Source organism: Amblyomma mixtum, chromosome 3, assembly GCF_055824585.1.
Source record: "Amblyomma mixtum isolate Tamu chromosome 3, ASM5582458v1, whole genome shotgun sequence".
Lineage (NCBI taxonomy): Eukaryota > Metazoa > Arthropoda > Arachnida > Ixodida > Ixodidae > Amblyomma > Amblyomma mixtum.
The window spans coordinates 359526039-359552250 of NC_143014.1; the positions used below are offsets into that span (position 1 = coordinate 359526039).

Genomic DNA, 26212 nt, shown 5'->3' on the forward strand with positions numbered 1-26212 from the left:
TGTTGTTGTTGTTGCATCCTCCTAATCTACGTATTTAACTTACTTTTTCAGTGTGTACAAGTGTGATTGTTCTTGCTATCAGTATATGTTTTTGTTTCTTTTTTTTCTCTTTTATATTGCGAACCATGTAATTTTGTCTGTACTGAGTCTGCACTTTGTTTGGTTGCCGTGGCCCGCCCACAAGCGCCCAGTCTTGCGCCTCCGCGGGCACACATACTTCCATGTGTAAATATGACAAAATAAATATGTATGTATGTATGTATGTACCATCCCTGTCCTGTCCTGGCGACGGCTTTATTCTAGGTCTGTCTGTGAAAGCTCCCGCTTGAACACGAGCGACAGCACCTCGCGGAAAGACGGGTAGACGACGATCTCCTTGAGGCGCTCCAGAGCCCAGCGGCTCCCGGTGACCATGAGCTAGAGAAACCACTCGTCCATGCGGTCCGTTTTGAGGTCGCACTGGATGTCCTGTGCGCCGGACCAGTCCATCATGATCGCCGTGAAGACGTCTTCGTAGCGACGCAGGATTAGGAAGAATTCTTCGTCTTCCCGGTCGATGTAAATCCTGGGGAGGACAGCGGAAGACAATTCAGGGTATTTCGTGCACTGCGATGAATAGTTACCAAGGCACTGCGCGTAGCGGTGCTTTTGAAAAGCTGTGAAGTCGCCTTGGATTTCCGAAACATGCACTGGCTGTTTTTAATTACTTCCTCAATAAATCAAGACTGAGAGGAGTATGCTGATTTTAGAGTATTTCTCCAATCATGCTGATTATGTACCCACTTAAAACATGGCAGTAACACAACCTGTCAGCTGCTACTCCTGACGCAGTTCGTTAACACACCGAACAGTGTGTGAAATACCTGACTAGCTCTGTGGAGGGGCACACCTCCGGTGCCCTGCGCAGATAGGCCAGGTTGCCGGACATGGAAAGCCGGTTGAGCGTGATGCGGGCCAGGTGTCCCAGCCGGTAGCGGCGTTGACACTCCAGGGAGATGAGTTCTCCGTTGCTTCCGGCCTGGAAGATCTTGAGGCACCATGCGCACGCGAAGCGCAGGCACAGGACCACCAGCTTGTGCGGTGGCACGTCCCTCGAGAGGAAGCGGGACACCTGTGATGGGAAATGAACAGTGAACACCCGCTACAGGCCCTCGCACACTGAGAATGACACACACTCTAAGTACATTTACCTATGGATGCATTTTTTTTTTCTTTACAGTGCGGTGAAATTAATGTGCTGCCACATGACATCGTTCTCACTTCTTTACACCAGGAGCGTGTAAAAGGTCTTGAAAGCTCTTATAAATACCCCCTTTACCTTCTTAAGCTCTGGAAACTTTCACAACATAAACCTTAATCTAGGTTAAGCGCCCGATCCTGCGCATTTCCCGATTGCTTGAAAAGAAACCGAACATAAGGCAGGAGGAACCGTCAAGGAAGTACAGCTGCTCGTTATTATTAAGTTCTGATAAGTTCTGATAGCAGCATAGCGGAGACGTAATAGCGTAGCCATATCCGTACCAGCCGGTTGACTGCTGGAGGTAGGCAGGCAGGTGCATGATCTTTACCATTGGCCAAGGCTTATCCGGTGCGTGCGTTCGTACGTTTGCGCTGTGCTGAAACTTTATATTCATAGAGCACAACCAGCAAAAACTGGTGCTTATGTCGAGTGACTATCACCCTCATCCTTATAGACTTCACGCAAGGTCAAATACGGGACAAAACGCCTGCGCTTTGAAATATTCCCATTCAGCAGTGCATGGCGCTTCGTTTCAAAGGTGCCGCATGTAGCTGCACATAGTGTTTCTGTACGAAAGACGGACTCAGTTTTGTTGAGCAGGCCATCCACAATGCTGCTTCCATCCCGCTTCCTACAAATGTTGGATGGCGAAGAACTCAAGACAGTTGTCGGCGATGCATAAAAGATCCCCATGCACAAAGTACGCAAATGTGCCCAGCCCTCTAACTTGTACGTTTACATTCGCGCATGATCTCCGCCCCACGCAGCTCTCTTGCTGACCCCACGCACCTTGACGCATGCCTCGCGCATGATGTTCTTGTAGAGACCGAGTTCCTTCGGGTCCTTGACGAAGAGGAACTCGCGGCTGGAGTCGATCCAGTCGTACATAAGCCTGAGCAGGTTGGTCAGCACCTGCGTGTCGCCGTGCTGCGTGTCGTTCTGGTCGCCGCCAACAGGGTGCGGCCTGCCCAGCAGCAGCGCACCGAGTCGCAGGCTGAAGCTGTTGCGCGATGCCAGCCCGGGGACGCAGGAGGACGTGTTGACCACGATGCGCATAAGCACATCGGACACCACCCAGGGGAAGCTCTGGATGCCACCTTCCGAGGACTGGAGCTCGTACGTCACCTGCGTCCCGACCCCACATGATACTTTAGCGAATTACCCTGCACAAGGCGTTAGCCTTAACGTAGTTGCCGTAAGGTGTAAAGCTAGTCTAGGGCTGTCATCGAACGAAAACGCTAAAGCTAGATCATCGGTCTTTGTCAAAACATAAGTCACCGTGAAATCTCTTCAGAAGACGCTGAAAACCGCGGGAGGAATGAGCCCTGTAGTAGTTTTTATTTAAAAAAAGGCTTTCATTTCGCTGAAGGTATAACCAAGATGCATTACTGAGCAGTACAAATAAGGCCACAAGCTCGAACAATCTCTTCTCATTCTTCGTCTAAAGCTTTATGTCGGATTCCCGGAGGAAGGGTCACGGGCATATTACTTCAGCTCGCTATTACCCACCTTGCTTCCGCCACGACCGTAGTAATCATCTGTTCCTTACTACGACACCTAACTTTTCAAATTAGTTGTCGTCGAATGCGTCTGTGGACTGGCGGAATCTGGCATAGAATTAGGACGGCCACTAAGATAGTCGGTCATTCAGACGCTTCAGATTCCCTCCGCAAGCATTATTCACCTTCCAGAAGCTATTCGAGGGCAGCTTGCGTAACGTCGATGGAAGACTGCATGCAGTCGCTGATATGAGGTCCTAACTATCTGCCTTCTTGGTCGCCGTCATGCTACCTTCAGAATGTATTAGTGTGGCTATTCAGCCCGGCTTTTCAAGTATGTGTATTGGGCTCTGCTTAGAAGGTACACCACGACAATCGACAGCCCCCCTTGAACAGCACAATCTTTCAGGCTTCTGCTATAACCGCAGCCAGCCAGGCAGGCAGTTCCATTAACGAGAAGGGGAAAGGGTGAGGCTCGCAGTAAGAAATGGTCAACCTAAAAGCCTCCCATCTTGCACTGTGACACCCTCTGCAAGCTTAAAACACGAATGCTAGAGCACGTCGCTTCAACTGACATCAGCGCCGCTCATGATGAAAGCGGCTGCAGGGTACCCTTACTATAAGGCCACCCGTTATAGTCAGCCGCCGCAAACACATCGTGCAGCATGGTCTCAGACCTAGCGGCCAACGCTCCGCGGAGCTGGTGTCAGTCCTCCAAGGCACGCGGCCACCATTAATCACTCCGTCTTCCCTTCAAGTTCTACATGCAGCTAAATAAGGCAGCGAAAGACAAAGGAAGTGACACATATACAACACTGTTAACAACAGAATAAGGTGACAGCCTTTAGCGTTGCGTTCGTGTGCCATATCTGTTTCCGGCTGGTTTGTTCGCTCACCCAGCTTCCCTCAATATGCACTGACCACAGCTCAGCAGAATGCCAGATCGAAAGCGATGCACGCAGAAAAGAAAGCGTACGATGTCTCACCTGGTACCAGGCGGAGGCCTTAAGGTTCTCGCGAGCCGGGTCCAGCTGCTGTGAGAACTCCTCGCGCGTTCGGCGCACCACGTGCTCGACCTGGCTCTCGAGCACCATGGCCATGTCCGTAGGGTCGTTGTTCTCCTTCACGTACTTGCTCAGCTTGGACACAGCACCGGAGAGGGCCTCGCTCTCGCTTTCGATGTGGTACGACTTGAGCAGCGCCCGGATCTTCATCGCGTACCTGGGACATAGGAAAATGATAAGGTACTGTCACTGAGCTGTGCAGGTGATGCAAGCAACGGAAAGGGAGGAGGTACTGTCACTGAATCATGCAGGTGATGCAAGCAACGGAAAAGGAAGAGAAAGTAGTGTTATTGAACTGTGCAGGTGATGCAACGAAAAAGGAGGTACTGTCAGAGAACCATGCACGAGATGTAGCAACGGAAAAGGATGGGTTATGACGCAAGCAAGCCCAGGAAATCTGGACAAACACTTCTATTTTGAACGGCTTCCACCACGAGCATCGTGGTGCTGAACATTAAAAAGGAAATTGGCAGTGGCTTAGCTCTGGTTAAGCCTGGATATACAAGCGAAAAGCTGCAGTTATGCTTTGTTTGACGTCATGGCTGTCGCAGTTCGCGCACAATGCACTGGGAGCACCACGACAGCGGTGTAGACAAGCGCGTTATATAGCCCTCCTTCCGCGTGCGTAGCAACTGTGGTAAACACGAGGCTGCAACGGAAGGTCAAACGGTGGCGAGGAGGCGAGCGCGCAGTAGTAGCGGCGGTGAGGAGGCGGCGCATATGCGCAGCAGCGCGCGGTGGTGGTGGTGGTAAAAACTTTTAATTGCTGAAATAGAGTTTGGGAGCCATAGAGTGGCCCCGCTACATGGTCGGCGTCCATAGTCCGGGGCACCGCATGACAACGCCCCGTCTCTCGCCCGTTTCACCAGAGCCCTTTGGGACTCAAGCGAAGAGCAGTTGAGGAGAGCAGTCTCCCATGCCTTTCTGGAAGGGGAAGGGGGGAGGTGGGAATTTTGAGTACATGCCGACACCATGTGGAATATATCACAGGTCTCCCCACAGTGCGGCCATCGCCCATCCGTGTTAGGATCGTAATGTTTTAAGATTGCAGGACAGAGTAGAGTACCTGTCTGCAGGCGCTTGAAAGTTCGCTCCTCCGTCTTACTCAGCCCCTTTGCAGGGGCCGGGAAAAGGCGGTGGTTGTTGCTATAATGCGTTATTATTTCCCTGAATCTCAGCAGCGGCTGGTTAATCTCCGAGCCAGAAGAGCTGGGATGAGGAGCCCGGTGAATAAGCGCTCGGGCAGCCGCATCATCGGCCTCATTACCTCGTAAGCCCTGATGGCCAAGAGCCCAAATGATTCTTTTCGGTGTTGGATCAGTGGCAGTCCGTCTTAGAATGCAAGCAGCTAAGGGGGAGATCTCCCCTGCCAAGTAATGATCACATGCTTTTCGGGAGTCCGTAATGATGATTCTCGAATTGGCGTGGGCGGCAGCAAGCGCTATCGCTACTTCCTCGGCTCGCATTGAATTCGGGGCTCGAAAAGAGAGTCCACCAACGTGCATTTCCTGGTGAACGACAGCGGCCGTGTAAAATCCCGTGGGCGATGGCCCTGCTACGTCTACATAATATACTCCGGGTCGGGAGCCGTGTTGTCTCTCAAGAGCCCGAGCCCGCGCTTGTCGTCTGGCTGCGCCGAAAGGTCAGGCGGCGGAGTCGCAGCGGCGGTTGCGGCGGCGGCCGCTCCGACCACCTGCGCCTCTTCTGTGACGTCACTCGGTTCTGCGCACGCGCAGCTGTGGCTAATTCTGATCACGGAGCATACGCCAGACCCGGTGTTGACTAGCCTAGTCAAGCTTTTCGCTTCAAAATCTTGTGTGTCGCTCGGTGTGATTCGGCTAAGCTCGGGTTAGTTCGGAGGAGCGTGACGCAAGCTGCCCCAGAGTGGAAAGAGGGCGCGAAGATGAATAGCTAGAAACGCGCACATGCAGATGCCAGAAACAAGAGACCGATAATAAACACATGCTTCCGCACGTCTACTCGGTTTAACTACGCTAAAACACTGCAACTTCTTTTTGTCCTACAGTAGCAAGAGAACACCGGCATAATTATGATAAAATGCTAATATCTTGCGACTCCTTTGCTGCAGCACACTTTGTCTACTGAAGTGTTGAGATACAGTGCGTACCGTTTATAGGCGGACGTGGCTTCTAGCAGGAACTGTTCTCGTCCCTCAAGCAGCAGTTGAGGGTCCGGAAGGCTGTCTTCCACCACTTCAAGGCACTCGGTGCTCAGTTCAACCTGTTCACCGGAACCACCGGACGACACAAAAGGGTGATGCGCGCATTCAGCACATCATGAATGAACAATGCAGACAGCATCCGTGAACGCATCATCATCAGCATGACTACACCCACTGCAGGGCAAAGGCCTCTCCCATGTCTCTCCACATGCCACATGCCTCCATTCCAAGTTCCGAAGAAGCATGCCACATGATGATGCACTGCTGGTGTCGAGGCCGGCGTGAAGGAGGGGTCAGCAACTTTTGGCACCGATAGTACATTAAAATTGTTCCTGTCCCTACTGAAAAAATGTTATGATGTTCTACGACTTTTCTTGTACGAGGTTATTGCATCGTAGAGCTACGATTTATCATACATCATTAAGCTATGATATCATACATCGTTACTCTATGATATCATACATCATTAAGCTACGATGTCGTACATCATTAAGCTATGATATCGTACATCGTTAGGCTATGATGTCATACATCATTAGGCTATGATGTCATAGATCGTTAAGCTACGATGACATAGATGGCCTATGACAAATCATCGTTAGCATGCTCACTCAACTGAAGTATAGCGTACATAACTGTGCAACTATACATTAATATACCATGATGTGATGTATTGTGTGCATGTCAGCTAATAATGTACAGTCATGGACAAAATATTGCTAGATGCAAGATTGCGAAAAAAAATTATTTCAGTGCAGGCAGAGAAAGGCAAGGAAAAGAATTGAGCATGAGGGTGCACATGCAAATTCCATCTTCCAGAAAAATAGCAGCCAACTGACCAGTGAGGAAGCAACACAAATTTTTTTTCAGTGAATCCACATCCTGCAAAGTTTGGTCCACGACTGTACATGCACAATCAGCTTCCAAATGAACATAGAATTTGCAACTGCAGCACTTTATTAGATTAGCTGACATCACGCAACAAGCACGCAACATACTTATTTATGTTTCGCAGCCTGTCAGCCGCTGCCAGGTTTGCAGTTGGGTGCAGCCGGATATATTCGCCCAGACCATCTGCAAAGTTTAAAAGAAAACAACATTCAAATGACATGAATAGCCTGTTTGTTTTCCATGAATCGAACTGAATATTCATGGTTCTTAGACGAGTATAACCATTTGCAGTATGTACCTGCAGCAGTACTGAAGATTTCACAAATAAGCACTCATCAACTAATGAGAATAAGAACACTGTCTGAAATACAGACCCTAGCTTTCCCGCATAGCGAAAACCCTTTTGCCACAGTGCATCCAGTCGGTGCTTAAGTCTGGCTTCATCGAAGGGGACGTGCTGTAGTGATTCGAGCACAGGTGGAGAGGAAAATAAAGAGGGAGAGAAATGTAGCTGCTCAAATAAATTGGCCAAAGAAAAGCTTCACTGATACTATTTGTCAGTGTCAAAGTAGAGACTCAAATGCATTGAGAGTAAGAAAACAAGTATATTTGCTACATTTCACAATAATAAGACAAAAGCGCAAATTTTCAGCAGAAAAAAAAACCGATTAAGACAACCCACACATCTGATTACGTCACACTAGAGCAGCCAGCAGCATTCACTATGGCAAGAATTCTTCTGCTTGCATCTTCACAGCAGAAGAGTAGCCAAGTTTTTCTGCTACAACTGCATTCAGCTGTTAGGGTTCTTTAATATGCTACCACTGCCAACATGGGCCACCATACACTGATATGCAGTTTTATTTTTCATTCACTTGTGACACTGGCTGCTACTGGCTAAAAAAAAAAAATCCTGGAGCTGTAATGTTTCTCTCTGAACTGAGACACTAGTCACAGCTGAGGGAGGATAAATTAGGTTTTCCTAACGACTGCAGTAAGCAGTATTGCAGCCATTACAGAGGAAAAAACTTCTCTCAGTCCACTAGACATCAAAGACCTCACCTGTGATCCAGCTACATTACATGAAAGGTATACTAAATGATATGTGAAATCTAATAAATCCCACAGCTGCACACGAGCTATAACAGATAGCATATTCAATTCCCAATTAAGCTGAACAATCTGGAATCCGCTAACATCTGTTGATAGTGCACAAGCATTTTTGCTTTCTGTCACCAGAAAATGCGACCTCTGTCGCATCATGGTATTAACTCCAGTGACCATGGGCTTGGCAGGTGAGCTCCCGTGCCTCTGACGCACTGCACGAAATGATTTTAAAAAACTGTATAGACTACTCACCCCGGACTGCACCCAACTTCTCTGGAGTCAGAGCAGGCTTCGCTTCAGCTCCGGCGTGGACTTTCCTCGGGCACGCCCTCCCTGTCACACTCCGGTTTTTTAGTTCTTTTTCTTCCCACAGTGTTCTCATCAGCTGCCGAGTAAACATGCTGTCAGATTTGGACTGCTGCAGCCAGGCCCAGCGTTCTTCATCAATGAAACATCTACCGCCAAGGTAGACCTAAAAAAAGATAAAAGCATGCATATAATCAATGTGAATTAAACCATTCACTATGATTATCAGCCCCGTTTGCATCCACTACTGGACAAAGGGCTCTCCTACTGGCCTACAAACATCCCTACCATGTGTCACCTCTGCCTGCCACCATACACCAGAAAATTATCTCTCCTGCTCACCAGGCAGAAGACAGCTGTTAAACAAAATTTTGAAAGATACTACTCAGCCACTGTCAGTCACATACTTCAGTAAAATGATGAATGCTCACTCACAAAAGTTTAGTCAACTTATGGGCTCACTCACTCATGAACTCAACTCATCTAAGCAGCACAACTCATGTGGACTGACTTAACTGATGACTCATCCGGGGTCCCAACTCAATTGGGCTCAGCCTCTCAAATTGAGTCACGACTCATGAATTCACTCGCTCATTTGCCTCACGACTCATTTGGGCTCGCTCGCCTGTTTCAATTCAAGACACAGTAGGCTCTGTGTGGTGCCTAAGTGGCGCACCCCTGATCCGACTGAGACTCACAAAAAAGGGCCACTACCCCCCGTGCAGCTGCATGCTGAAACTCTGACAAAGCTTTCGATACATCCCCATGCGGCTCGTTACTACACCTGCACCCGCTTAAACTAGCAACGAGGTAAGAACAAAACGCCGTCCTCCTTGCTTCCACAGAATCCTCTGCGGTCCCTCGCCGACATCACCAAGCTGCCTCACCCTCAAACATGCTTGGTTGCGGCAGTAAATCACTCCTCCACTCCACAGCCAGCAAACAAGGAAAAAATAAAAAACTAAGTGCATGCCGTCATCGCGAAAACACAGACCATTATCTGAACATCAGCCCAGACACACTCACGACTCAGATTATAATCTGAATGTGCACCTAGTGAGCCCTAGTGAGTCAACTCATGAGTTCACCAGTCTATGGTCAGTTATGAGGTATATTATGACCAAAGCTGCAGGCGTTCCTAGCACAAAATACATTGGCTGATGTTCAGAAATCTAGTTACTTTATCCTCTCCGGCTTGCTTTCCTTCAGCACTGCTTACCCTTATTCTCTTTGGTAGTAGCTGGCATTTCCTTTCCCTGGTGCCTCCAGTATTACCACTACTTCTATAATTACCTACTGTGCAAATCAGCACTGAAGTCTTCTCTTCTTGTTTGGTTTAGGTTTGGATTATGGGTGTGTACTGCCCCAAAGCGACTCAGGCTATCAGGTAGTGGAGGGCTCCGGAAATTTCCACCACCTGGGGTTCTTTAACGCGCATTGACATCGCACAGTACACGGGCCTCCAGAATTTCGCCTCGCAGTGGTCACAATAATGCTATAATCAAGCAGTACAAGTAAAACTCCACGAATGCAGCCTACCTTTCCATCAACGGCACCAAACAGCTCCACACTTGAGCTCGCAGCTAAAACGGGCATTACAGCTGGAGCAGGCTTCTGAAATTGATTGCAAAAGCTCATTTAACACTAACTGCATTTTAAATCAACAAGCCTCCAAGTGGAAACAGTGTATTAGCATGCTGACTATGTGCATACAACTCTAAAGCTAAACTTTTGAAAAAAGAGAATGCAGTCTTGGAAGCAAATTGTAAAAGTAAATGCACTGCATACTAGGCCAAAGAGGCTGATATAAACTTCAGCAGCTGAGAAAGCTGCAAATTGTTTGGCTAAGCTGATGAGCACAAGCAAACACTTATGTACAGATAAGTGCACTAAGGTAAAAAATAAAAATCTGTTTGCAGGGACCGAAACAAAGGAACTTTAATAGCCACCACAGCTACTCAAGTACTGTGGCTTGATGAGTAGCACAAGTGCTGTAAACTCATTTTCTTGTTTTAAATTTTATTCATCTGTGCAAAATGTAAATGCTTGCTGCACCTATAACCAAATGCTCGTTAAAGGTCCAGTCAGAAAAACATGTTCACCATGCAGCATGCATGCGGCTGAAAACATGAAGAGTTGCGACTCAGATTCAACCTCAGTGTGACATATTTTGTGCAATCCGACTTCTCAGTCATATTTCAGCACTAAAGGATGGAAAACAAGAGAACTCTGGTGACACGCCAGCAAAATTTTAGAGTAGCGGTCTGTGTACCTTCTCATGGTTCCCCTTACTCCATTAAAATGTTTCCCAAAATTCACTCCAATTAGCCACCCTCACTAACAGTTTCTTGATCCCTACAGCTAGCTATCAACATGATGTTGATGACTTGGGGAAACTAAGAGCTTCCCAATGAGAACTGTATTAAAAAACGTTATGACTAACAGCAGCACCGCACTGGTTAAAACACTTTGCTGCCGAGCACACGGTTGAGATTTGGCCTAGCCACAAGGTGTGCGTTGCATTATGTTCTACAACGCTTACACACAAGGCATATGATGCATAGAGAGACACCACAGCAGGAATACTCATTGTGTTGTCCCTTGTGAAGAGTATCCAATAACAATGAACTGACACCCACAGCCTACTGACAGCACTTCAATGAAGAAAAATGAAAACATCCTTGCGTGCAAGGAGATGAAAAATGGCCGTCTGCTGTGCGTCTGCCCTACCCAAGATGCAAGAAACATTAACCCTCACATTCCACTTGAATGCGTGCGATGCTACAGTAAACAAAAGTGAAGCATTTTTTCAGTCTCATCCTCTGCAGTCTATGCTTGCAGTACCCATCATTCAGCAAAAAAAAAAAAAAATAAGCTTGGCATTTTGAGCATGCCCACAACACTATAAGAAAAGGAACTGGAGCAATTCTAAAACTGCACAAATCAAGTTTGTAGTACCTGGGGCTGCACAATGCCGCCTGGACGCTGGACACATGGTGAAGGGTGTGGCACCCCGGACGGCCCAGCTGTGGCCGCTTCGTTCACAGCGGCTTGAGGGCTCTGTGCCAAAATTAAGCCCTGAAAATAACCCAGCAAACTGATTGCTACACATGCAAAACAATGAGCCGGCAATTAGGATTCTTGGTAATGCAATTTTTTAGCGCAGCTGCTCCACTATTTGAACCATCAGCGATCGCAGAACATGCAATGCCAAACAGGGGTGGGTAGTGTGCACAGTGGTCCACTGCCGCTGAGCCTCTCGTTGGACAGTGCATTTCTCAGAAGCTGCCGCTGCAGATGCTACAGAGGGTAGGCTTTTACCTATTCTCACTGTAACCTCCTCCTCAAAATTTATGCTCTCGCACTAGCCTCCTCTTTCTCTGTCCTTCTCACAATCTCTTTGCCATCACCACACTTTCATCCCAAGCTGTGCTCCTAATTCACTCAGTGAGTTGCAATGATGCCAGCTGCAATGCTGACACACAAACCAGAAACGGGTGCCTTCAAGAGGTGCACTCCGAAACAAAATGACAGAACCGCAACAAAGCATGCTACAGGTGCACCCACAGTAAACAATGCTGCTGGCATATTTATGAATGAGTCATGCAGTTAACAGGAAAGGAAGCATGTCACCTGCTGTCAAAATACTTTTGACTTCCATCTCTCATGGCAACAAACTGAACAATTAGTGCACGTGCCAATGCTTGGCAAATGACTGAAAATGCTTGCAGACCAGCAGTGCACAAGATGATGGTTATGCACAGCACTAAAGGGACACTAAACGGAGCCCTCCACTACGGCGTCTCTCATAGCCTGAGTCGCTTTGGGACGTTAAACCCCAATAAACCAAACCAACCAACCGGAAACCTCAAGCTAATTAGCAAGACTGATAATTATTCCATGGATACACTACTGATGTTTTTCTGATCGGAAATGTGGGTGCTGAGGTATGCTTAAAAGAGATGATAATGTAAAGGAACTGAAGAAATTCTACAAGTGCGTAAATAAGGTCTGTGATACCTGAGGCTGTTTGATGCTGCCTGGATGCTGGGCCGGAATAGAGGAAACCACCCAGCCAGGCTGCAACACGCTTGATGGCGAAACAGCTAAGACAAGCTTGCTGGGAGTGGCCTCTGGACTTGGTGGGACAAAAATGTCCTGTACAGAATGCCCCAACAAAATGTTTATTACACACAGCAAGAACAAACTGACATAACCAAACTAAAGTGTGCTCCAGGTGCACCCACAGCAGACACACTGCTTCAACATAAGGTATGAATGAGCCATGCAGTTAACTCTTTCCTTACCATGCCACATGCCACCGGTCATATATGACTGATGTTTTGAACCTGCGCCCAAGAATTCAAGTAGGCGCTCTTGGACAAGCTGCGGCATCGAGTTTGCTTCTGTATTACCATTTCTTAGGTTTGAGTCTTGTTTTTCATTTTCTAATGCAAATAGGCGACACGAGACACAAAACTTTGCCCAGACGTAGTCCACCAGTCGCCGATCATGGCGTGTTTCACCACGGGCTCCTCAAAGGCTAAAGGCTGCACTGACCACTTCATTGGTTCTTATGCTGTCTTTTTTTTACCCAGTGGAGAACTGCACATCAGTGGGGTTCAAACTCCACTCCGCTTGCACGCGAGGCAGATGCTCTAGCTGTATGCCATCACTGCATTTTCTACATTTTACAATATGTACCTATTAAACAATGACAGCAGTACAGCTCTTGCCTTTCTCAAGTAATGCAATGCAGAACAGTCCTCACCCATATTGGTCGCATGGTGCCAGTTTAATTCAAACCACCTGTCAATTTAGTCACAACCCTGAAGCAATGTGACACTTAACAATAATGAACTGCAATGGTCATCAATACCAAACACACAAGCCTAAATCGGCTGTGGTAGAAAAATGGTTAAGCAGCTCAATATACACATACCTCATCCTCATACAGCAACGGTGATGGACTCCGGTCCATGCCACCATGTCGACCGCCATCATTCTGCAAAATATGAGACTACTGTGTTATTGGAACTGTGACTACTTTCAACACATGGCTAACATGTGGCTAACACGTCAGCAGGCTCAGTGCTACGACAGCCATTTTACGAATCATTTGGCTGCCACATGCACTTTGTGGCATGCCTCAAATGTCGCACCCAGTACTACGACCAGCTCATTTCGCATATGAGCTCCTCCACCTCCGAGTACAGAGCCTTTACAAGAGTGCTTCAACATGCTGCTTACTGGATGAGCACATGTTTATTGCGAGGAAAAGGTACAGCAGTGCAAACAGCATCAACTGCTCATGATGTGCTGGTGAACCCACAAGCGCTGGTGTTGGCCGGTTTCTGAACATTTCCAGCAAACTTGGTGACCCTAAAATTAAGGTGTACATAACTGCATTCATTTCACAAGTGTGTGGGGGCTTGCTAGCAGAACAGTTTGAAGTCTCTAGTACTGCTACATGGAGGGATCAGCCCAACATTTTTTTTCTTCATTTTCGGGCTTTCTGAGCTGGTAGAATATAATCGGAGGCATTAACGTAGCTCAGCTTATGTGTGCTTATTTATTCCCATCTTTCTCGATGGTGGAGCATAGTTCATGAAAGCATCGATTCCTTCAGTCAGCTGCAGTATCACGAGAACACTGACAAGCAGTATCAGTCTTAGCATTCTGTTCCTGGGCCTCAGCTGACCACATATTCTACACAGCCTTTTGTTGCATGTTGCCTGCATGCACAATCTTTATATTTTGTACTGCAGGCAAGGAGAAGCAATACGGGCATCAGGATTCGTCTCCTTGAACTACATAGGTTTTCTCCATTTCAGTAACCAAGTATCACATGCATGTACTATACTGAAACAACACAGCTAGCGTGAGGATTCCTTCCATACATAAGTGCAGTAAAGTCAGCACATCTGCCACGGGTGAAAAACAACACAGGCAAGCACTTAAAAACTAACAAGCAAATTTATTAATTTAGATTGCCTAGCTTGTCATGGAAGTTTTGCGCCTAAAATGTAATGTGGCAAGTTCGCTGGTGTTAATTGTAACAGAGCACGAATAAGACTACATTCAGGGTCCAAAGTCTCCGACCCCGACTGTAATTCTGCTACTCAGGTTACTTACATATTCATTAGAGATTGCAAAAAAGACTATGTCGTCTTGTTTCCACTATGTAATAGTTAATACATACCAACCTGCCTGTCACCTGCCAACTGTGCATGCGCATGGCTGCACTTTGTAAACCACTGACTTTCAAGGTGGAAGCAACCAGGTAGTTCATGCCAAAAGGTCAAAGCCCAAGTTGTTTGCTTCTCGGCCATGCCATGTGGCTTGTTATGCATCGCCAGTGTTGCAAATTTCGTGAGGTAAGAGGAAATCTCGTCCTTACTCCCCCAAAGGCAGCACTTCCAAGGATGCCCCACTGCATGGTTACACCTACAGCTACAAACTTTTGACAAAGGCTGTATACATTTCAGGGAATTCCTTCCTAACACACGTCCCTGGCAATCTATGCAGTTCAAGACACCTAACCACCACTGCAAATGACAACCAGATACTACAGTACAATAATTAGTTTACCTTCTCCCATTACACTGTAGTGCCAATAAACGCACATAAATGCTTATGACAAGAAAACCTATGCAAAGAAAAAAATGAAGCATACCTATAACCTGCAAACACTGTATTCCTGTGCTTTGTGTCTTCAGCACTTTAACATTAGTACAAGGTGTTGGCAAGCAGCATCTTGATCTTATTTTTCAACACAATAACTAACAGCAAAAAGCCACCTAAACATTCCGCACAGGACACTACATACTTTGACAGGCCGCCTCGGACTTCCTGGCTCCTTGACATACACCAAGGCCTTCTCGACGGTCGCCTCCAACGCTTCTGCAGAAATGATGGGCACATATCAAGGACGCACCAATTTTAATAGAAATGTGACAAGCAATAGAATTTGCGTATACGCATATGAAGCATGCAGTATTTGGAATCAAATTTAAAGGAAATAAAAATGCTGGTGGCAAACTTTGGTACAGTCATGGCGCCAGTGCTCTGATTAAAAATAAACACCTTAGCAAATGGAAATAAGACTAACTGCTATGCAGAACACAGGAACCTTCCCCCTGATTTAAGATGTGTACAATACAACTACACTTGAAGTTATACCAGGACGCAGGCTGTATATGACGTCAGCCCATTGATCTGCCTACCCACAGCAAGTGTGAGGCTGACGTTTGCATCTTTTCTATATCATACTTCTCCCACACTGCAACTGAATACCGCGGAGACCTGCCACTACCCTCCATTAATTACCACCCTCAACGTGGTAATTCATCCCTACTCCCTTGGTAACGTGGTAATTCATCCCTTGCCATGTTCGTGCTCCTGAACAACGTTTTACACATGCAATATGTGGCCTGGCAGCAGTGAGGTCTTGCTCATTGCTCCACACCTATGCTCGACTGTCCTCTAACAGCTCCATGATGCTCCAACGGCAGGTCATGCTAGCATATCCCTGATATATGACTGCGTGCCCCAGCGCTTCTGGCCAGGTGCCTACTTCTCTGTCCGGAGCTATGTGGACAACTGCAAGCTTTGTCAGTACTGCAAAAAGCCCCCAGTCCTGCCTTCCAGATACCGTCAGCAGACTGCCATCCTGGAAAGCCCATTTGCACGTGATGATCTCAGTCTGCTTAAGCATCTTCTAGAGTTTTAGTGGCCTAGCGGTTTGGAACCCGCTTTGCATGCAAGAGGTGCAGGGTTCAATCTTTAGGGCCCCGCGCACCACCAGTGACACAATGGGCACGAGCTTTCCCCTGGCCTGCTGATAGCGCTTTCGCACTATAAGCAGGCAGGTAATTTATAGTGCTTTCACACTATAAATTACCTTGTGCCAAGGCACTCTTAGGCCAGAGCTGCCCTTGCGCCATAACCATTCAGCACTATCATCACGCTGTGTTCACCTTGGAGGAACAACTGGATTGCAAATGTATTCAGCCGCTGAAGGATGACGGAGTGGCTGAGTCAGCGAGGGACATTTCTTTAGTCTCAAAGAGTGCCTCCTTCTGTAAACTGTTCCATGCAATACCATTGCACATTATCTCACTCACTCATTCGGCTGTCCAGGAGGTCCTGCAACCTGCTGTTGCGTTGCCGCTCCTCCTGCCAGAGTCTTTCAACTGACTCTAGCTCTTTCTCAAGGGCCTTGACCCTTTGCTCTGCATCATGCAGCAGCCTCTTAGGCACAAGCTCGCAGTCATCATCACTATCCGTGTCGGACTCAGAATACTGGGCTTTGCGCTTTTTTTTCATTATTCTGGCCATCGCAGCCTTTTTTGCAGCTGCTAATTTTTGTTTTTTTTTCTTTGGGGCCAACCTAATGAGTTGGGAAAAAAAGATGAAGGAAAAAATGTATGCAGTATATAAATACCACACCTATAGCATGCTGCACACTTCATAATAGAATGACTTCCCCACCTTGGAGGGCGCTGTGTGCCCGTGAGTGCTGTTTCCGTCAAACACAGCATCTGGAACAGCCTTATGGCGCTTAGCCATCCTTGAAACCAGGTCAGCTTTGGTCACTGTGAAACAGCATAGTGTAGTCGTTTCTTTTTGCTTCCATGGTAAAGGAAGAGTGCACTGCAATAAATACTACACACAAGCAAGCAAGAAAGACTTCACGCGGAAAGCCAAAGTAGCCGCTATTCATGCGCTTGGTTTTCGTGCCTTTCACAATGTTTTTTTCTTTATACTCTTTTTGCATAGTCTATGGAATGCTGCAAGAGGCTCTTCCGCAGAGCATCCATTCAATGCAGTGAAGCCTTCTTTATTCAATTTTTTTTTTCACGCAATTTGAGTAATGAAAAATTTGTGCTGCATTGGAAGAATGATGTCGTCTTATTCAGAAAAAAAAGCTCTATTAAATGAGCTAAAAAAATTCTGGTATATTTGGCACAGTATACTGCATTTTGCGTGATAGGGAAAGGGTCAAAACGCACGGTTGCTTTGCCACTCTCAAAAGGCAATTATAAACGCAGCATAACACTGGCCGATTTGTGCAGGTAGTCAGTGCATGCAGCAAAGCAGGGAGAAATTACATTTTCGAAAAAGGGCATGCTGCATTAATTTACTTACGTCCCAAGACGACGACGTCTCCGTCGTAGTAGCCCTCCTCAGCTTCGCGGCCTGCGGCTTCGGAGCGCCAATAAACTTTTTTGCTTTTTTCTACATCATTTGTATCGCTGGGCGCGTAGTCCTTGATCAGGCTGGTTGCGACAATCGCCTTGCCGCCATCCTTATACTCAACGTACGCGTAGGTCGGAGCGGTAGGAGGCATAGTTAATCCGAACAAAGAAACACAGCGGCGAGCGGCTGAGCTACGCTTAAGAGCCGAAGACCGTTGCGAAGAGTGCGGTAGAAGAGGAAACGGATGGCTTTGGCTTCACGCGGAGCTTCGTACTGCCACGTGACCTGACAGCCTGCGCGCTAGATTTGAACGGTGTTGGGAAGTGCGCGAGACGCGGGCGCAAGGCCTTTAGCGTTATGCCTGTCACGGGAAATAATTAACGCGAATTGTTACAAAATTGAAGATAGACCTAAGGTTCAGCGCTAAAATCCTCACGCCCGCGCCTCCCAGACTTCCCAGTGCCGTTCAAATCCAGCGCGGTCCCCGTGGAATTCCTGCGTGAAGTGAAGCCACCTGTACCTCAAGCAAGCACCTGTTACACGCGCCGTTGCCTTGAGATATATCCCTGAAGCTAAAAAATGCGCCGTCGAATGATGCATTTATCGAATAAACGAGTTATGTATATCGCTTCATCAGCAGCAGAAGAAGCAAAAAATCGTATTTCTCTGCCTGGCTGAAGCGGAGATAGATTTAAGAGGGAGGGGGGGGGGATTTTCGCCCAAAGTGATAAATTTATTTACGAAAACCATGCTTAATACCACTTTTTCCAACGAAACATACTCAAGAATTACTGGTTTACTGGTTCCAAGAGCACCGCCATCCTCTCCCTCCCTACCCCCTCCCCACCGCCTGCCTATATATAGCTACTTTCCTTTCTACAGCCTCCTTTCTACCTGAGTGCATCTCTACGAAGTGCGCTCCGAGTTTCACTCAAGCACTTCGTAAGTGGACATGTCCTGCCTTTGAGCTATGGAAGGCCCCTCCGCACCGAGGAAACGAAAGACGTATCTTCACGAGAGCCAACCATTCGATGTGCCACTGTCAACTCGCCACTACCGTCGGCGTCAGTTGCGCGAACATCTGGAAACTGCAGACTATGACGGCCATATAGCGTTTCCTGGCACCCCGGACACAGCTGCAGGAACTTCTGCGTTCGCGCCAGCATTATCGGCGGAACACGGCGGCATGTCGTGGACACCTTCCGCTGAAGGGTCGACAGTACTGTCTTCCGTCACCGCGAACCCAACTTCTGCGCCCAATGCCACGAACGCAGAAGCTGGGGACGACAGTACTGTAAACACTTCAGCGGAAGGTGTTCACGACATGCCGCCGTGTTCCGCCGATAATGCAGGGAACGAAGAGCCCCCTGCATTCGCGGCGAGCAGCGCAGACTACAGTAGTGGCGACCCTTCAGCGGAAGCTATTCCCGACATGCCGCCGTGTGCCGGCGAAAATGAAGATCAGCCCTGTGGCCAAACGTTAAATGTGCACCAGGCGCTCAGTGAAGCTCTGCACGAGTATGGCACCGCGACCCTTCCTGGCTCCACTACTACAAAAGCGGCGGCGATCGTCATGATTGTGGCGTTCATCGTCGCCCACGGTCTCCCATGGGACACCGTTGATGGCCTTTTGCGCCTCATTGACGCATTGTTCGGCTTCAATGGCAACGTGCTGCCGAGGAGCAAGTATCTGCTCAGGAAACTGTGGAGCCCGCAGTTGGGTTCTCACGTAAAGCACCACTACTACTGTGCAGTCTGTGGCAGCGTGCTGGACCCAGTGCATGGCACGGACCAGGTCCACTGTTCACTCTGCACTGAAAGCTCACAAGTTTCAGTGCTGAAGGAGAAAGGATGCTTCTTCAGCATTATGAATGTGAAGGAGCAGCTTATACAGCTTATTTCTACATGTAAAGAGGCGTTGTTCAATGAACTGAAAAAAATTGGCGAGGTCCTCCAAGGCACTGATCAGATCAGTGACATCACCAGTGGTAGCCTCTACAGGAGGCTAAGGAGCACTGGTGGCCTCACTGATCAAGACTTGACAATCACTATCAACACGGACGGCAGCCCAGTGTACAAATCTTCGAGAACTTCTGTGTGGCCAATTCAGTTTGTTGTGAATGAGTTGCCACCTAAGCTTCGGCAGCAGCATCCTGTGTTAGGTGGACTCTGGTTTGGCCATACCCACCCCAACATGACAGTCTTCATGGACAAGTTTGTTGAGGAACTAAATGGAGTTGGAACAATTACCTGGAACTTTTGCTCCGAAACTGTCCAATCCAGTGTTCATGCTGTATGCTGCACAGTAGATGCTCCAGCTCGGGCTGCTGTGGGAAACCACATCCAGTTCAATGGAAGGTTTGGCTGTCCGTGGTGCCTTACATCAGGAACGCAAGTTGCAGGTATGATTGTTTTTACTTAATTCTGCAAGTGATTCTGCTTGCATATGAGCAGCCAAACTCAAAATGTCGGTCCACACAACGTGTTGTTAGGCAGGTTGGTTCATATCAAATAAAGTGGTGCGGGTTTCGCTTAAGGGACGTCCACAAGGGAGAATTGAGGGAATGAGCATTGTGCAACCCATTGAAAAGGTCGAGCTTTGAGACATGCTAGCGAGCTGCTTTGTGGCTGGCACTCCTCTGAGTTCCTATAATTAAATTCACTGCATAAAACACAGCAGTCAATAAAAAGTGGTGCTCAGACCATACGAAGCAAAGCTTTGTCACAGAAAAAGGAAAGGCATATTTTTTCCCTGGGCTTGACATGCATGCGATGCCTACTACTGTTCTTAACATGTTTTGTCAGCTTCATTGTGATTTGAGGTAACTCATTTAGCCATTCAAAATGAACACAAGGAATTTCCCACAAAAAATAACTGCGCAGAAAGGATGGGACAAGAGAGAAGAAGAACCACACGGAACAAACGCAGTTCGACGCAGTGTGGTTCTTCTTCTCTCTTGTCTCGTCCTTTTTGCGCAGTTATTTTTTGTTCTCATAATGTTGTACCAATTAGCCCCTCACTGCACTGTTCTGGATTTCCCGCACTATAATGGTTTTTCAACTTTTATTTAAACCTTGTAGTGAGCGTGTGAAACCTTATTGATGATTGCAGGTGCTCGCCGCTATCTTGAGACAGCAGCAGTTCCAAGAACATCAGCGGGCATGGTTAAAGATATGGACCGCGCCCTCGAATGGAACGTGACTGTGAATGGCCTCAAGGGTCCATCTCCTTTGGTGAACCTTCCGCATTTTGATCTGGTGTGCAGCCAAGCAGTAGATTATATGCATTGCGTCCTGCTTGGAGTTGCAAGGCAGCTCACGGACCTCTGGTTGGACTCATCAAACTCGCACGAGCCTTTCTACATCGGTATGTGTCAATTCCTGCTTCATACAATGAAAGTTTTAAAGAAACTGCAAGACTAACTCTGACTGGGAAATCATTTGTGTGGGTGGAATGCTAAGATGAGTTAGGGTAAAAGAACTTATGAAAAAAAAGTATACACATTATTGACAAAGGGGGCAGATTGATAAGAACAGGCACTGCACAAAGTGCTTTCAACTGAATTTTATTTGCAGCTCGGCCGCATATACACAGAGGCGGGGCCACTAAAGAAAAAGAAGAAACTGAGTGCTTGCACGTACTGAAGCGATGAAGGAGCATTGTTTCTTTTGTCAAAAGGTTAACTTATTGCGCACCCTTGGACCCCACTCGTTCATTGTGCATCAGACGTGCCTCTATAATGTTGCTCACCACATGATCCCTGCTTCTTCGACTATGCATTCTCTGAACAACACCTTGTACAATTCGCTGAGACAGTCATGGCAATGCACAGGCAAACAACCATTTCAGTGTTGTGCCACGTTACATTTGTGTTCACCTAGCCTTCACCGGTGCATTTTCCGGTTTGACCAATGTATACTTTACTACATGTCAATGGAATATGGTACACCAGCCTTTCTGTGCACTGAACAAACTGTCACTGATGTTTCTGCACCCTTGTGAGTGGCTGCAGAATGGGGTTTGTCGTACTGTGAAACTTTTCCCTAGACATGCGGTTTTCAGAGTTTTGCAAATCGACAAACCCAGTCTCCAGCCACTACAACCCATTAGGTTTAATAAGCTGCATTTGCTGACTTTGTTAGCCATATGTCAGTATGTGTAGTCTGATGCTGTTCTTGATATCATTCAAATCTGTAGTAGGCTTTTGCATGTCTATGATGGCAAAACAGGGAATGGGTTCTGAATTTTTGTAACATATTCCAGTTCACTGCAATTGCTATGCAGGTTGCCTTCTAGTTAAGTGCTCGACAATTGACCATATTCACACTATCAAACAGAAGATAGAGAGTTGCGCAGAATGTAACCAACCCCTACATATATAACCTTCGTTGATTATGAGAAAGCATTTGACTCAGTGCAAATCTCAGCAGTCATGCAGGCATTGTCAAATAAGGTTGTAGAAGACTGTTATGTGAAAATACTGGAAAATATCTATAATGATTGCACAGCTACCATAGCCCTTCACAAAGTCAGCAATAAAATTCCAATAAAGAAGGGTGTCAGATAGGGAGACACGAACAGGAGGTGAGCCTGTTTACTGGGGGTGTTCCAAGGCCTAGATTGGGAACAGTTGGGGATAACAGTTAATTGAGATTGGTTAAGAAATCTGTCATTCACTGATGACATTGTCTTCCTAAGTCACTCAGGAGATGCAATGCACAGTCAGTGAGTTAGAGAGGCAGAGCAGAACGGTGGGTATAAAAATTAACACATAGAAAACCAAAGTAATGTTTAACAATCTCTCAAGAGAAAAGCAGTTCACAGTTGGTAGCGAGTTGCTGGTCAACTTCGGGCACATAGTGGCCGCTAATTTGGATCGCGAGAGGGAAGTAACTAGAAGAATAAGAATGGGGTGGAGCACATATGGCAGGTTCTCTCAGATCTTGAATGGCAGTTTGCCAATATCCATCAAGAGAAAGGCATACAGCAGCTGTATCTTACCGGTACTCACCTATGGGGCAGAAATGTGGAGGCTAACAAAGAGGGTTCAGCTTAAGTTATGGACAACGCAGCCAGCTCACCTCACGTATAGTAATTTTAATTTGCCACCGAATAATAACATCTACAGTGAAAAATTGGTGCAGTTGTCAGGAGCCAGGGTTTGGAAGGCTTAACCCCCAGAAATAAAAGAGTCCCATGAAACAATTAAAACATTAAGAACATACTTTATGAGCCTTATTTGACCTATGTGAGAGTCGTTCTTGGTTTGTGTTTGTTGGAACGTGTTGTTCATGACAGATTTTTATTCATTCTGCTGTAAAATACACATTGTTTTCTCCTCATTGTATGCTGTATTTTGGTCTTTCGCCGTGATTTTGTGCTCTTCATTTTACACAAGTGCTGTGTCACTGCCATCATGTATATTGTTTCTAAACCCCACACTAGCCTATGGCTATGGGTTCAGTCAGTGTTTTGGTAATTGGTATGGCAAGAGTAGAAATAAAATGAAATGATGTGAAAAAGAAAAAAAAACTAACAAGCTGATAGGTGTAACATTAAGAGACCGGAAGTGTACAGAGTGAGTGAGGGAAAAAACGCAGGTTGATGACATCCTTGTCGAAATCAAGAGGAAGAAGTGGGCTTGGGCAGGTCATGTACTGCGAAGGCAACATAACCGCTGGTCCTTAAGGGTAACGGAGTGGATTCCAAGAGAAGGCAAGCGTAGCAGGGGGCGGCAGAAAGTTAGGTGGGAGGATGAGATTAAGAAGTTTGTGGGGATACAGGGTGGCCACAGCTGGCAAAGGACAGGGTTAATTGGAGAGACATGGGAGAGTCCTGTGCCCTGCAATGGCCTGCAGTGGGCGCAGTCAGGCTGATGGTGATGATGAATCACTTTCACTCTGACAACTAAAGTGCAAGTAATACAGTTCAAAACAGATAGTCAGGTATTTCAAAGGCAGTGAATCATGGCAGACTGAGCATGTCTGTCAGAGTAGTTTTAAACTGAGAACTGAACCAAAATCCTCCTCTGAATTTTTCAGGCACTCCATCTACCGTAGCCATCCTGGACAGGCGTTTACTGAGCATATGCCCACCTCACTCTTTCACACGGCTGCCAAGGACCCTGAATGACCGGTGCTTCTGGAAAGCCAGCGAGTGGAGAAATTGGCTGTTATTTTACTGCCTTCCAACATTGTATGGTGTGCTGCAGCCGCGTTTTTGGAAGCACACTGTATTATTGGTTGAGGGTGTCTTTGCCCTGCTTCTCGACAATATCTCGCCAAGAGACCTTCAGCAAGCAGGTAACTTGAGCTTGTTTTGGAAAGTATTTGTAGGGCGGGAGCCTAAATCAGTAGCATCACAATGCATGAAGCTACGTCGCCAGAAACAGGTGCCATGGATGATTTCACACTCCTTTGATTCATATTCCAGCAAAAAATTCACTCTGAGATCAAAAGGTTGCTTCCATGTGCAAACTAAAGTGCAAAGTGCAGTGGCAGCTTATTTGTAATGAGTTTCTTCCCAAAGGGAATACAGTATTTCTGGAAGAAGCTTTTTTCGCTTCTCACAGCTGTGTGATGAAGCGGAAGTGTTTGAAACGTAATCTTTTCTAATCGGTCACCTGAGTGTCTATTCCTTTGTATCTCCCTTTTATTTTCTGGTTTTGTTTTCAGCCCCCCTTTCCTCTCTGTGAAATATTGGGAATTAAGTGACAAGGCCAATAGCAGGTAGAGCATTTCACAGATTGTGTGAGAAAAACAGTGTAGTTGCCTCATGCATGCAGTGGAATCTATAAATAAACATATAGGTCCTGAATTAGGCTGCAGAAATGGCAGAATTTGGAATTAGTACATCCAAAGATACCCTCTTCACGAAGGAACAACTTAAGTGTTTTTTGAGATTGCTGACTGATGAATTGCTGCTAAGCAGGGCACTGCAAGAACGAAGCACCATGTAGCATGAGCCATACAGCATTCGCTGTTCGAGATAACTTGCAGGCATCTGGGAAGAGGGGAGAACTTGGTGTGGTTCCACGTCTTCGTTGCGAGACATTTCTAAGCAGTGAGTTAAACAAAGTTCACGAAATATGGAGCTCTGACATAGTTAATGGGCCATCAAATGGACGTGTCTCCAGCTTGGTAAAAAATGAGCAGTGCAATAGTAGCTGGGAGACATTCCTTTGCATTGAAGGTTGCCTTGTATCACAGCCTAACTGAATTCAAACATCGAGTGTTATAGCAAAGCCTGCCTACATTTTTCAGGAAGCAGACTTCACGACTTCGTGTCCAAGGCAGCAGGATATTATGGACAGCGCTTCATGACGTTCAATGTCCATCAGCTCCTGCACCTTGCCAAGAATGTGGAAAACCTGGGACCACTGTGGGCGAATTCTGCCTTTCCATTTGAAACTGGAAATGGAAAAGTGGTGAAGATGGTGAAGGCAGCAAAGGGGGCCCCCATGCAAATCTTGGAAAGAGTTGTTGTCGAGCAGGCACTGGATGTAGCCCTCCATTCAATTTCTTTGCCCAGTGAAGTGAAATTATTCTGCACTCGGGTTTTGGGCAATGGTGGTACTCAAAAGGCCCTTCACATTGGAGACATTTGCTTGTTTGGGGCACCACTCAAGCCATGCCTCACATTGCAAGAGGAGCAGGCACTGAATGGATTTTTAAACAAGCAATGCACCAGTGTGAATGAATTTTTTAGAATGAGTTTTCAGGGTACCATAATCCATAGCCAACTATACAAAAAGGCAAAGAAAAGCAACAGCTGTGTAATTGTAACGCATGATAATGACTTTTTTTTTGTCCGGCGGATACTGCAAGTCCAGCCATCTGACAATCTTTCGGGTATTGTGGTTCTACTTTGTCAAAAATTGGGACTCGATAGTGTTGAAGGCCTGCCTCCCCACATTACAGCATGTTTTAGGTCCCCATTTACCACCTGTGCCGTACTCACTCCCGCGGATGTGGCAATGCCATGCCTTTTCATAGACTTCGCTGCCGAGTCCACATCCTATGTGTGTACTTTGCCCAACTTAATTGAGCGTGACTGACTTCAGATAGTCACGTTCGTTTTTGTGGCACTGGAAAAGGGTCTTATGTGCAGTTTTCGCACAAAGGCAACTGAGCAGCCATACCGTCAGCCAGAGCAGGCTTGCAGCTGGCAACTGCTCCCAAGTGCACAATAGCGCTGAACATATGCTACCCGCTTACTTATCATCTATGTTGTCGTAAGCTTTTGCAACGTCAAGAAACATGGCTAAGGTGGAAAGGCCGAAAGCTCTCTGGTGTTCAATGTGAGTCAGTAAGTCTAAGACGCTGTCTTGGGCACCAAGACCTCGGCGGAATCCTGTCATAGATGATGGCAGTGCTATGCTGTCCTCAAGCCACCACAATAAGCATTTATTTGCCAGCTTCTCCATCAACTTAGCTACACAGGAGGTCAATGACACGGGGCGATACGAGGCAAGGTCTGTCATAGCTCAATTCTGAACAGTTTGCAAGGCATGGGCATACAGGGCCATATGTTAAGGTTCATTTACTCGTTTATCAGTGATCGTGTGGTTCGTGTACGGTTAGGGAGTACCATAAGCACCGAAAGGGTTCTATCACGAGGTGTGCCTCAAGGAAATGTTCTTTACCCCACGCTCTTTAACGTCATAATGGCTGGCCTTCCGATTCGTTGAAAAACAATTGCACGCATGTGTGTATGTCAATA

The 26212-nt window shown here is 46.9% G+C and overlaps 1 protein-coding gene and 1 pseudogene across 1 annotated transcript; one reads left to right on the forward strand and one right to left on the reverse strand.

Moving 5' to 3' along the window:
- Positions 1–294: 294 nt before the first annotated feature.
- LOC149356498 (uncharacterized) overlaps positions 295–26212 on the reverse strand; it is a 53987-nt pseudogene continuing 28069 nt past the window's right edge.
- On the forward strand, positions 18461–25579 carry LOC149356499 (uncharacterized). Its single transcript, XM_089575364.1, has 4 exons — positions 18461–19892; positions 20603–20857; positions 23533–23793; positions 24754–25579. Exons 1-4 carry the CDS (start codon positions 18461–18463, stop codon positions 25545–25547), a joined length of 2742 nt encoding a protein of 913 aa, XP_089431490.1. The 3' UTR covers positions 25548–25579.

Coding starts and splice junctions, on each gene's coding strand:
- LOC149356499 (XM_089575364.1), top strand. CDS start 18,461: ATGGAAGGCCCCTCCGCACCGAGGAAACGAAAGACGTATCTTCACGAG. Junction 19,893..20,602: donor ATCAGGAACGCAAGTTGCAG/GTATGATTGTTT, acceptor TGATGATTGCAG/GTGCTCGCCGCTATCTTGAG. Junction 20,858..23,532: donor GCACGAGCCTTTCTACATCG/GTATGTGTCAAT, acceptor TGAATTTTTCAG/GCACTCCATCTACCGTAGCC.